Raw genomic sequence first — 13715 nt, 5'->3', positions numbered from 1 at the left:
GGGTACAGCTAGTGCATTGTAAAATGGTAACAGATGAGTACATTAACCATCTGAATTACTATTTGTAGAGAGTTCATCTTCTTATGGGTTTGTTCACTATTTGTTTCCATGAAATTTCACTTTGCCCACTTATTTCTATTCAGTGTAACTAATACAGGTATCTCCCCACTTTTCACAAAATCATTATGAAAGGCAGGGGTGGGGTGAATCAAGACTAATAATTACACAGCGGGATGTGCTCCACCTTCATATTTCACTTCATTAAACCCTTGAGTGTAAACAAGTCAAGATGTTAGAGATTTCAGTTGTTTCGAAGCAAGGAATCTTAACAGGTTTGAGGTGTCATAAATTCTTTTTAAATGTAGTTTGGGAAATAATAATAATAATAATAATAATAATCCTTTATTTGTACCCCGTGACCATCTCCCGCAGGACTCGGTGCAGCTTACAAGAGGCCGAGCCCAAAGTACATCATTAGCAAAAGCACAACAACAACAATACAATGCAAAAATAAATAACTCATAACAAAGCAGAACATTAACAAAAACACAACACTATTAAAAAACCTGTGGCAGGGCCAAATGTAATGGTTAAAATTCTAACAATGCTGGGCATGTCCAGGTGAGGTAGGATGAATATTCTAACTCTCTCATAAAGTGCATTAGGGACATTGCTTGGGATTCCTTAATCTGGGAAGGCACACTGGAACATCCACGTTTTCAAGCTCCTCTGAAGACGGCCAGTGTTGGGGAGTGCCTGATGTCCTTGGGGAGGGAGTTCCAGAGTCATGGGGCCACCACCGAGAAGGCCCTGTCCCTCGTTCCCACCAATCGCACTTGCGATGCCGGTGGGATCATGAGCAGGGCCTCACCAGATGAACGAAGAGATTGTGTGGGTTCGTATATGGAGATGTGGTCACGCAGGTAGGTGGGTCCCAAACCGTTTAGGGCTTTGTAGGTAAGCACCTGCACCTTGAATTGAGCCCGGAAGATGAACAACAGCCAATGGAGCTCCTTGAACCTCTCTCTGTAAGGAACACCAGTTAACAGCCTGGCCGCTGCCCGTTGAACCAACTGAAATTTCCGGGCCGTTTTCAGTGTTTGTGAAAATATTACAAAACAATGATCATTTCAGAGTTAAATTTCAGATTTAGGAACTTTAGATCATCTGGGAAGTCCCTGCTCTCGTTCCCGCCTTCTTCATAGGCACGTCTGGCAGGGATGAAACATGGGGCCTTCTCAATGGTGGCCCCTCGGCTGTGGAACTTCCTCCCTAGGGATATTAGATTGGCCCCCTCCCTCCTGACTTTCCAAAAAAAAAAGTAAAAACCTGGCTCTTCGAACAGGCTTTTGGAAATGCAGTGTAATAGATAAACATGGAACTATGGAAGAATGAACATGGAACGGCTAGACGATGCTACTGGAAAAATGAGTTTAACAGGAAAACACTGGTGATTATATGTTCTTAATGGTTTTTTGTATGGATTTTTATAATATAGTGCTAAATTTTTAGTTGTATATTATGACTATTGTGGCATCAAATTGCTGCCAATTTGTAAGCCGCTTTGAGTCGCCTTCGGGCTGAGAAAGACGGGATAGAAATACCACAAATAAATAAATTAATTTACCTGATTGACAGTCTCAAAACAAGAAGCTCCAAAAAAGCTGATTCTATGAGAAGAGTTTGATCTTCCTTTGGGAGATCCGTAAATCCCGGAATTTTTTCTGCCCAGCTTCTGGATATGTCAATGGAGGCAGTAAGAATATTATAGAACTGCTGTACGTGTTCTGCGTCTGTACCTGCAGAAGCTTGCTCAGTGGAACAGTACTAGAATGAAATCAATTAAAAAACAGAAAAGAGATATATATTTAGGGGAGAAAATCATCTTTCTCAATCCTTGGTTGTTTATAGTCAAAAACACCTAACCTTTATACATGAGCAAGTTCATTTTATGTTATACACAAAAGCAATGAAGGATAATTTTACATAATGACACAAGATAACAAAAGTTATTCCTAAGTATGAAATATAACATCCTGTTTTGGTAAGTGTTTGCTTTGGCGAACTTTATTTGGTTTTTAAAAATCTCCATTGTCTGTTGCTGGTCACAGATTTTGTTGTATTCCACTGGTTTACATTATTTGTAAAGATTCCATAGTCTCCTTGACCTTTACTTGCTTCATTCTCTATTCTTATCCACTTCTCTTGCTTGTTGTTGTTCATTTGTTCAGTCGTCTCCGACTCTTCGTGGCCTCATGGACCAGCCCACGCCAGAGCTCCCTGTCGGCCGTCACCACCCCCAGCTCCTTCAAGGTCAGTCCAGTCACTTCAAGGATGCCATCCATCCATCTTGCCCTTGGTCGGCCCCTCTTCCTTTTACCTTCCACCTTCCCCAGCATAATTGTCTTCTCCAGGCTTTGTTGTCTCCTCATGATGTGGCCAAAGTACTTCAACTTTGTCTCTAGTAGCCTTCCCTCCAATGAGCAGTCGGGCTTTATTTCCTGGAGGATGGACTGGTTGGATCTTCTCGCAGTCCAAGGCACTCTCAGAACTTTCCTCCAGCACCACAGCTCAAAAGCATCGATCTTCCTTCGCTCAGCCTTCCCTAAGGTCCAGCTCTCACATCCGTAGGTTACTACAGGGAATACCATGGCTTTGACTAGGTGGATCTTTGTTGCCAGCGTGATGTCTCTACTCTTTACTATTTTATCGAGACTGGACATTGCTCTCCTCCCAAGAAGTAAGCGTCTTCTGATTTCCTGGCCACAGTCTGCATCTGCAGTAATCTTTGCACTTAGAAATACAAAGTCTGTCACGACCTCCACGTTTTCTCCCTCTATTTCCCAGTTGTCAATAATTCTTGTGGCCATAATCTTGGTTTTTTTGATGTTTAGCTGCAACCCGGCTTTTGCGCTTTCTTCTTTCACCTCGATTAGAAGGCTCCTCAGCTCCTCCTCGCTTTTGGCCATCAGGGTGGTGTCATCTGCATATCTGAGGTTGTTAATGTTTCTTCCAGCAATTTTTACCCCAGCTTTGCATTCATCAAGCCCCGCACATCGCATGATGTGTTCTGCATACAAGTTAAAAAGGTTGGGTGAGAGGATGCAGCCTTGCCGTAGGCCTTTCCCAATCTTGAACCAATCTGTTGTTCTGTGGTCAGTTCTTACTGTTGCTACTTGGTCCTTGTACAGACTCCTCAGGAGAGAGACAAGGTGGCTTGGTATGCCCATCCCACCAAGAACTTGCCACAATTTATTATGATCCACACAGTCAAAGGCTTTAGAATAGTCAATGAAGCAGAAATAGATGTTTTTCTGAAACTCCCTGCCTTTCTCCATTATCCAGCGGATATTGGCAATCTGGTCTCTCGTTCCTCTGCCTTTTCTAAATCCAGCTTGAACGTCTGGCAACTCTCGCTCCATGTATTGCTGGAGTCTTCCTTGCAGGATCTTGAGCATTACCTTCCTGGCATGAGAAATAAGGGCCACTGTACGGAAGTTTGAACAGTCTTTCGCATTTCCCTTTTTTGGCTTCTCTTGCTTGTCCTCTATCAATTCCAGAATTGCTTTCAGTTGAAATGCTTCGTAGTATTCTTGTAAGTTTGGTATTCCCCATCCTAATTCTTTATTTGACATATATAGTTCCTTATTGCTTATTCTTGACTTTTTTCCTGCAAATATCCACTTTCTTATTTCTCCATTCCATTTTTTAAATTTTTGTTGTGTAATCTCCAGTGGTAGGGTTTGAAACAAATGCAATAATTTAGGGAGAATACACATTTTAATTGCTCTAATTCTCATTGAAATACTTAATTTTTTGTCCTTTCCAATTATTCATTTGTGCCTGTACCTTTTCCCATGTTTTCTTATAATTATAATCCCAGATCCCCATTGGCTTATTAGTTAAGTAAATTCCCAAATATTTAATTTTATTTTTTACAATCTGTATATCTTTCCTTTTCCGAATATCTTCTTGGATTCCGTTCCCCAGGTTAAACCCCAACAGCTCTGATTTTGTCATATTAATCCTTAATCCTGAGATGTTATAAAAATCTTCCAATATTACTTCTAATTCCTTCAATGTATCCAGCAGATTTTCTGTTATTATTAAGAAATCATCTGCAAACAGGTTCACTTTCAATGTATTGTCGAAGGCTTTCATGGCTGGAATCACTAGGTTCTTGTAGGTTTTTTCGGGCTATAGGGCCATGTTCTAGAATCATAGAATCATAGAATCAAAGAGTTGGAAGAGACCTCATGGGCCATCCAGTCCAACCCCCTGCCAAGAAGCAGGAATATTGCATTCAAATCACTCCTGACAAATGGCCATCCAGCCTCTGCTTAAAAGCTTCCAAAGAAGGAGCCTCCACCACACTCCGGGGCAGAGAGTTCCACTGCTGAACGGCTCTCACAGTCAGGAAGTTCTTCCTAATGTTCAGATGGAATCTCCTCTCTTGTAGTTTGAAGCCATTGTTCCGCGTCCTAGTCTCCAAGGAAGCAGAAAACAAGCTTGCTCCCTCCTCCCTGTGGCTTCCTCTCACATATTTATACATTGGCTATCATATCTCCTCTCAGCCTTCTCTTCTTCAGGCTAAACATGCCCAGTTCCCTAAGCCGCTCCTCATAGGGCTTGTTCTCCAGACCCTTGATCATTTTAGTCGCCTTCCTCTGGACACATTCCAGCTTGTCAATATCTCTCTTGAATTGTGGTGCCCAGAATTGGACACAATATTCCAGATGAATTCTAGAGGCATTTCTCCTGACGTTTCGCCTGCATCTATGGCAAGCACTACCTCTGAGGATGCTTGCCATAGATGCAGGCGAAACGTCAAGAGAAATGCCTCTAGAACAGGTTCACTTTCACTTCCTCCTTCCCCATCCTAAATCCTGTTATTCTACCATTATTTCTAATTCTGTCTGCCAGATAGTCTATAGCTATTGTGAATAATATCGGTGATAATGGGCATCCCTGTTTTACCCCTCTTTCAATATCTATTACTCTGGAGTATCCCTCATTAACTTTCACTTAACGAGGGATACTCCAGAAGGAAGGAATAAAAAAAATAGGCCCAAGGAAAATAGCATTAAAAATATGGGGGAAATGGAAAGAGAAATGGATGCCATATTTATCAAAGGAAGCTCCAATAGGTAGTTTAAGAAATGAGGAGGACAAGAGCATCATAAAAAAACTGAAACAGACGGGATATAGTAAAATTAAAGATTTATATAATGAAAATAAGGAATTATTGGAATGGAAACAATTGGAAACATTACGGGGCGGGATAAATTGGTTAACTCTAAGAGGAATTTGGGAACGAATTAAAAAGAAAGAAAGTAGAAAGGGAGAAAAAGTATTCTACTGGTTTAAATTGTTTTTTTATCTATTCTGAGTGATATAGAGGTATCAGAAGAGTAGAATATAAGTTAATTTATAAATATATACCAAACTCTAAGTCCTGCTTCTAAGTCCTGGCTGCATCATGCTTGAAAGTGCCAAGTCTTACCAATGAGAATAAAAAGAGCAAAAAAAAATTTAGTCACTCCTTTCTCCGCTTTTATGGATCAAATAGTATTAATCCCTTGGATTACTTGAACTATGAGAGATTGAGACCTCCATCTACACTGCCATATAATCCGGTTTCAGAATGCAGATGAACTGCATTGAACTGGATTACATGGCAGTGTGGATTCACATGATCAGGTTCAATGCAGGTCAATCTGCATTATACGAGTCAACACTAACCAATATACTGCACTTCAAACTATCACCTTTATGTTACTCCTTACTTTTCTTTTGTTAAATTATAAGGTTGATACAATCTATATAAATAAAAATGTAATGTTCGTTTGTGGTATTCACAGAACTCAAAAACCACTGGGGGAATTGACACCAAATTTGGACACAAGACACCTAACATCCAAATGTATGTCCTTCACTCAAAAAATTAATTTTGTCATTTGGGAGTTGTAGTTGCTGGGATTTATAGTTCACCCACAATCAAAGAGCATTCTGAACTCCACCAACGATGGAATTGAACAAAACGTGGCACACATGACCAACAGAAAACACTAGAAGTGTTTGGTGGGCATTGACCTTGAGTTTGGGAGTTGTAGTTCACCTACATCCAGAGAGCACTGTGGACTCAAACAATGATGGATCTGGATCAATCTTGGCACAAGCACTCAATACACCCAAATATGATGGAGTTTGGGGAAAATAGACCTTAACGTTTGGGAGTTATGATCACTGGGATTCACAGTTCACCTACAATCAGGCTTCAGTTCCCCCCCCCCCCCCCCCCGAAATTCTCATGGTGGTCCGCGAGAAGGCTTACTGGTACATTATTTAAACTGTTATGTTTAAATATCATGATCTGATCACCATGTTCAATATATCCCATATGCATAGGGGTATTGGGGTAATGATACAAAAGGTTTGCTAGGGTAGACCCTAGACTCAAGACTCAGCCCCTCCCCCAAATCAAACTCAGCTCCCCCTGAAACAAAATCCTGGCTACGGGCCTGCCTACAATCAAAGAGCATTCTGAACCCCACGAACAACAGAATCGGGGCAAACTTCCCACACAGAACCCCCATGACCAATGGAAAATACTTAAGACCATCCAGTCCAACTCTCTTCACCAGGGCAAGAAAATCTAATCAAAGCCCTCCTGACAAAGAGCCATCCAGCCATAGATATATATGATTCACACACACAGAGATATAGTATCATAGATCTGAAAGGGACCCCTAAAGAAGGACTATGATATGTTGCATGTTCCATGGTGGGCAAACCAGACACTCTCTACATCAACACTGACAAAGAAACAACAAGAAATACTGTTTACTCACAAGCAGAAAGACATTGCATAGATTAGAAACCATTACTTTATTTTCCAGATCACCAGACTGGGCCACAGCAACACGTGGCAGGGGACGGCTAGTAATGGTATAATTTTTTTAAAAAAATCTACTCTAGATGTTTTTAAAATGCATTGAACTTATCAGATATGTCCAAGAAAACAAACATTGTTAACTGTTCCTTTACTTTAGAGGAAAATCCCTTTTTAACCTCTCCCAGGCTGTCTATTATCTAAGCTTTACTGATGTGGGAACTACAACCGGATCCAAACTGCTTGGATATTCTCCAGCTAGAGTTCTTTGGGTCTGTAAGGCTGTTTTCCCTCCGAAATTTCTCAAGAACTTTCAGGACTGTTTCCCTCAGATGTTGTAAGACCCGTCGCAAACTAGGTTCCTGCGGGAGAAAACCTTGCTAGCACGTCCCTGACGTCATGAGCCTGCGCCTCTCTCCCCGCCCCTTTCTCCGCCCCTTTCTCTTTGCCAGTGTGGTTTTTCCTTTGCTAGGGCAGCATTGCCCGCATTTTCTCTCAGTTGAATTCTGCCAACTGAGAGAGTACGCTGGCAATGCTGCCCTAGCAAAGGAAAAACCACTCTCGCAAGGAGAAAGGGGCGGAGAAAGGGGCGGGGCGAGAGGCGGAGTCTCATGACGTCAGGGACATGCTAGCAAGGTTTGCTCCCGCAGGAACAGAGTTTGCGACGGCTCTAAGGCTGAGAGGCTGTGAGCTCCCAGCCAGAGCTTTGGGACTGTTTTCCCCCGGAATTCCCTGGAATTCTTAAGAAGTGAAGCTTTTCTGGCCCAAGTTACCTATCCGAATGTATCTCCGCCTATGAACCCACCAGGACTTTAAGATCTTCTGGGGAGGCCCTGCTCTCGATCCCGCCTGCATCACAGGCACGTTTGGCGGGGACGAGAGACAGGGCCTTCTCAGTGGTGGCCCCTCGGCTGTGGAACACCCTTCCCATGGACATTAGAGCTGCCCCCTCTTTAATGGTGTTTCGAAGAAAACTGAAAACCTGGCTATTTGAACAGGCGTTTGGATAAATAGTGCAATGAATACAATGAATATAGAAAAACGGAATTTATGGATGACGAGATGGATCATGATTCTAGTTACGAGATGTTAATGTGTTGTTATTGATATGTAAGTTCTTATTGTATTATGGTGTTAGTTGTTTTTAAATAGTATGTGTTGTTAGTATTGAATTTTTGTTCTTGTTGTTAACCACGTTGAGTCGCCTACGGGCTGAGAAACTGCGATATACAAATAAAGTAAGTAAATAAATAAATAAATTTTCTGCGGGTGAAGCTACTCCACATCCTATAGCTTGGTTTCCTTCTATAAGACTAACTAAAATGGTTCCCTTCCCGTGTCCCTGGGAGAAGGGGCGGATCCAAACTTAACAATGATAGACAGGTGTCTTGCCCTATGACTGCAAACCAAAGGAAGCCACCTTTTTGCAGAATCCCTGAAACTTTGGAATGCATGCAAACACTTAATAGAAAGAAAATAAAGTTGGAACACCTGGTACAGACGTATCAGCACAATAATATTTTTAGGATTTTTATGATAGAACCAATTAGGAAATGACATTTATAACACAGAAACAAAAAGTGTGCTACATAATAATAATAATAATAATAATAATTATTATTATTATTATTATTATTTATACCTCGCCACCATCTCCCCAGGGGGACTCAAGGCGGCTTGTTTGTGTAAGCCGCCCTGAGTCCCCCCGGGTGAGAAGGGCGGGGTATAAGCAACCGTAATAAATAAATAAATAAATAAATAAATTACATGAGGCCATGCCCATCAATACAATATACACAATATAACACAAAAACACAACAGAAAATAAAATAAAATAACCTAAAATACAAAACCAATGTATATAAGCGACACAACAATATAAAATCAAAACATTAAAAATTATCACCATGGGCAGGGCCAAATTCAAGGATTAAAAATTTAAAACAAAGCTGTATCTTCACAGATATAGATCTAAATTTCTGTGTGACCTCTGTGATGACTGCACTATGTTCTACCAAGAGCTTCTGTGGAGGTTGAAGTGGATGGTCTGGAATCCTCATGCCATTGTACTGTGTTGACAGAGGCAATGTGAGAGATATATATTACATCTCTTCTGAAATGTCTGCATTGGCGGCCAGTGAACCTCCGAAAAATCCTGCAAATCTCTTGGGAAGACAAGCGGACAAATGTCAGCATGCTGGAAGAAGCAGACCACCAGCATCGAAGCAATGGTCCTCCGCCATCAACTCCGCTGGAGTGGCCACACTGTCTCCCAAAGCAGTTGCTCTACTCCAAACTCAAGAACGGAAAATGGAATATTGGTGGACAGGAAAAGAGAAAAAGATGGGCTCAAAGCCAACCTTAAAAACTCTGGCATAGACACTGAGAACTGGGAAGCCCTTGCCCTTGAGTGCTCTAGTTGGAGGTCAGCTGTGACCAGCAGTGCTGTAGAATTTGAAGAGGTACGAATGGAGGGCAGAAAAGAGAAACGTGCCAAGAGGAAGGTGTGTCAAGCCAACCCTGACTGGGTTTCCACCTGGAAACCAATGCCCTCACTGCAGGAGAACATGCAGATCAAGAATAGGGCTCCACAGTCACTTACATACCCACCGCCAGTACATTGATCTTGGAAGACAATCCTACTTGGACAACAAGGGTTCGCCTAAGTAAGAAAGAGATCCTGTGCTGGTACGGCTGTACCAAGAGCTCCAACTTCCTTTTCTTTCTTTGAGTGTTTGCATATATTCCAAAGTTCCATGCATTTTGCAATAAGGTGGCTTCCTTTGGTTTGCAGTCATGGGGCTAGCCACCTGCCTATCAGCGTTAAGTTTTGGTTCCGCCCCTTTCCCCAGGGCTCAGGGAGGGAAAAGAAAGACTTCAGGCAGTCTTACAGTTTTGGAAGCCCAGTTACAGGACGTGAGCTTTCCCCACCTGTAGAGAAGATTCGTTTCTCACAACATCTGGGGGAAACAGCCCTAAAGCTTCTAAGGAAAACAGTTTGACAGCACAACCCTTGTTGGGGTTAAAGAAACAGCTCCACATCATTTGTGAAAAAATTTCCAAAAGGACTGAGAGGAGATATAATAGCCATGTATAAATATGTGAGAGGAAGCCACAGGGAGGAGGGAGCAAGCTTGTTTTCTGCTTCCTTTGAGACTAGGACACGGAACAATGGCTTCAAACTACAAGAGAGGAGATTCCGTCTGAACACAAGGAAGAACTTCCTGACTGTGAGAGCCGTTCAGCAGTGGAACTCTCTGCCCTGGAGTGTGGTAGAGGCTCCTTCTTTGGAAGCTTTTAAACAGAGGCTGGATGGCCCTCTGTCAGGGGTGATTTGAATGCAATATTCCTGCTTCTTGGCAGGTGGTTGGACTGGATGGCCCATGAGGTCTCTTCCAACTCTTTGATTCTATGATTCTATGACTCCAGCTGAAAAATATACAAAATCTTGGCTGGTGGGTCTACTTGGGTAACCAGAAGCAATTGGAGCTGGGAGTAGGGCCCACACCAGCAGAGCCTAGAAAACAGATTGCCCAGGGAGTGGTTAAAAAGGGTTTTCCTCTTAAAGAAAAGAAACAGTTCACGAAGCCAGATGCCTGTCCTTTGTGGGCAAGATAAGAAGCATTTGTTTGACTTGTTCAAAATCTAAAAAGTATTTGATTGTTTGTTGAAGACCTAAGCAATAATAAAGAACTTTGTTAAACTTTTTAAGCTCCTAAAGACTTTTGTATAGGAAAATCCTTAGAGCCTCTCAGCTGAGGCACCCCAGCTTCCCGCTGGGCACAAAGAACACGTCCTGTTCAAAAGCCAATTGCTATAGGCCCAGCGCGCGACAGCACAGAGCCTTCAGGCCTAATTCAAGGTGCTAGTAAAAATATGTGAAATTCTAAATGTCTCAAGACTCAAGTACACGAAAAATCACCTTTCCCATTATGGAAAGTCCCTGGGTTCTGTAGTTTTGCTCTCAAGTTGAATTTGTATGTAAGTTGTAACAGGTACATTTTTAAAGTATAACTCCAGCCAGAAAAAGGGCTGCAGCGCCAAAAAAATGCTTTTTGGTATGGGTAAGGGAGCCTCATGGATCTGATTCAGACTCAGGGAGAGGGGAGTGGAGAAGGAAGTCCAGAGAATGGCCACAGCCAGCCAAGGAAAGGCCATGAGGGTAGAAGGGGGTTGCCACAGAGTATGCCACAGCAATGCATGGCTGGGTACAGCTAGTAAATCTATCTATCTATCTATCTATCTATCTATCTATCTATCTATCTATGCTCTGTGCATAAAGAGTACCTTAAAAACAAAGGAACCAATGAAAGAAATCACACCAAATTTGGCAACAAAATGTCTCACAACACAAGGAGTGACCATCACTCAAAAAATTATGATTTTGTCATTTGGGAGTTGTAGTTGCTGGGATTTATAGTTCACCTCCAATCAAAGAGCATTCTGAACGCCATCAACAATGGAATTGAACCAAACTTGGCACACAGAACTCCCATGTCCAACAGAAAATACTGGAAGGCTTTGGTGGGCATTGACCTTGAGTTTGGGAGTTGTAGTTCACCTACATCCAGAGAGCACTGTGAACTCAAACAAGGATGGATCTGGACCAAACTTGGCACAAGCACTCAATACGCCCAAATATGAACACAGATGGAGTTTGGGGAAAATAGACCTTGACATTTGGGAGTTGTACTCACTGGGGTTCACAGTTCACATACAATCAAAGAGCATTCTGAACCCCATGATCGACAGAATCGGGGCAAACTTCCCACACTGAACCTCCATGACCAACAGAAAATACTTAAGGCCATCCAATCCAACTCCCTTCATCAGGGCAAGAAAACGTAATCAAAGCTCTCCTCACAAAGAGCCATCCAGCCATAGATATATATTGCTAGATAGATAGACAGACAGACAGACAGATATAGAATCATAGAATCAAAGAGTTGGAAGAGACCTCATGGGCCATCCCATGATTCACACACACACACAGATATAGTATCATAGATTTGAAAGGGACCCTTAAAGAAGGACAATGATATGTTGCATGTTCCAGGGTGGGCAAACCAGATACTCTCCACATCAACACTGACAAAGAAACAGCAAGAAATACTGTTTACCCACAAGCATAAAGAAATGATTAGAAATATAGATTAGAAATCAACACTTTCTCATTACTTTATTTTCCAGATCAACAGACTGGGCCACAGCAAGTCGTGGCAGGGGACGGCTAGTAGAGTATAAATGGCCAAGTAACATGAAATAAAATAATGGAAACGGCTGACAACTTTTGGCTTGCTTTGCTTTTTAAATAGTAACCAGTAAAGCTTTCCCTATACTAAGTTAGGGGTGAAATATTATTTGCTTAATTTCATCAATACATTGTTGCTAAATTTATATTAAGCTGGAATATGTTCAGAGGAGGTTGACTAAAATGATCAAGGGTCTGGAGAACAAGCCCTATGAGGAGCAGCTTAAAGAGCTGGGCATGTTTAGCCTGAAGAAGAGAAGGCTGAGAAGAGACATGTTAGCCATGTATAAATATGTGAGAGGAAGTCATAGGGAGGAGGGAGCAAGCTTGTTTTCTGCTGCCCTGGAGACTAGAATGCGGAACAATGGCTTCAAACTACAAGAGAGGAGATTCCATCTGAACACGAGGAAAAACTTCCTGACTGTGAGAGCCGTTCAGCAGTGGAACTCTCTGCCCTCGTGTGTGGTGGAGGCTCCTTCTTTGGAAGCATTTAAACAGAGGCTGGATGGCCATCTGTCAAGGGTGCTTTGAATACAATATTCCTGCTTCTTGGCAGGGGGTTGGACTGGATGGCCCATGTGGTCTCTTCCAACTCTGATTCTATCATAGAGAATGGTATGGGATTCTAGTAGCTGCAGTCCAACAACAGCTACAGGGTGGTATGATTCTTATCCCTGCCTTGGTCAGTCACTACTAAGTCTTTCATGCAGTCCTAGTGCTTCCTTATTTCTCAGTAGACTATAGAAATTACTTCTTGTTGAGACACTATTTGACCTAATGACAGCATAGCCTTATGACCTAATAACTGTGCAGAAGTTATTAATACTTTGCATGTTTTAAACTATATATGTGTGTGTTTGGGTTAGCTACAGTAACACTGGAGCAGCCTATTTCAGAGATCCTCAGTCAGCATTATCATGGAGACCAAGGCAAGCTGGCAGAAGGAGAAGTGGGAGGAGCCAAGTGGAGAGAGTTTTGAAAAACAGACAGTTTGAGAGTCAGTTAGGAGTTGATTTTGTATCGGAGAGGAGTAAAAGAGTGGAAGTGAAGAGTAGAGTGGGAGAGTGAAGTGTGAAGCAAAGAATTGTGGCTTTGGGAAGCCTGAATAGCTACTGGAGGTTTCTCAGTTTAAGGAGGCTGAAAGGAGAAACATAGCCAGTTTTCTTTAGTCAAGGGAAAGGCTAAAGGATAAGCTTGTTAATTTATTTGATCAAGGAAAGATCAAATAGGGAAGATATTCCTGTACTGAAACATTATTTAGTAACAAGAGCTTCACCTCAGTAAGATACTGTGTAACGTGGAAGAGTGAAATGTTTAACTAACCAAGTATTATTCAAAGTTCTATAAAATAAGTTACAATCTTGCAACCACACGCTTTGTACTCAATAAACCAGTTATCTTTTGTTGAAGACAGTCTCATCTCCATCCATTCTACGTCTGTATTGCCATATGTCACAGTAATACCTCATATCTCACGTTGGTGGCAGTTACCATAGATTACATATAACAATTGGCCTCCACTATACCAGTTGGTGGCAGAATTCAGAGAAATAAACAATAATTCCCCCGTAC

The 13715-nt window shown here is 42.0% G+C and overlaps 1 protein-coding gene across 2 annotated transcripts in view; it reads right to left on the bottom strand.

Annotated features, from left to right (window-relative positions):
- NR4A3 (nuclear receptor subfamily 4 group A member 3) overlaps positions 1-13715 on the bottom strand; it is a 74990-nt gene that overhangs the window by 17430 nt on the left and 43845 nt on the right. For both annotated transcript variants that reach the window (XM_060781488.2, XM_060781489.2), the window contains one exon: positions 1628-1827. In XM_060781488.2, coding sequence (XP_060637471.2) covers positions 1628-1827 — 200 coding nt within the window. The remainder of the gene's footprint in view (positions 1-1627; positions 1828-13715) is intronic.

This window comes from Anolis sagrei, chromosome 6, assembly GCF_037176765.1.
Source record: "Anolis sagrei isolate rAnoSag1 chromosome 6, rAnoSag1.mat, whole genome shotgun sequence".
Taxonomy (NCBI): Eukaryota; Metazoa; Chordata; class Lepidosauria; order Squamata; family Dactyloidae; genus Anolis; species Anolis sagrei.
The sequence above is the reverse complement of the archived record's forward strand: the minus strand, read 5'-3'. Positions and strand labels throughout refer to the sequence as shown.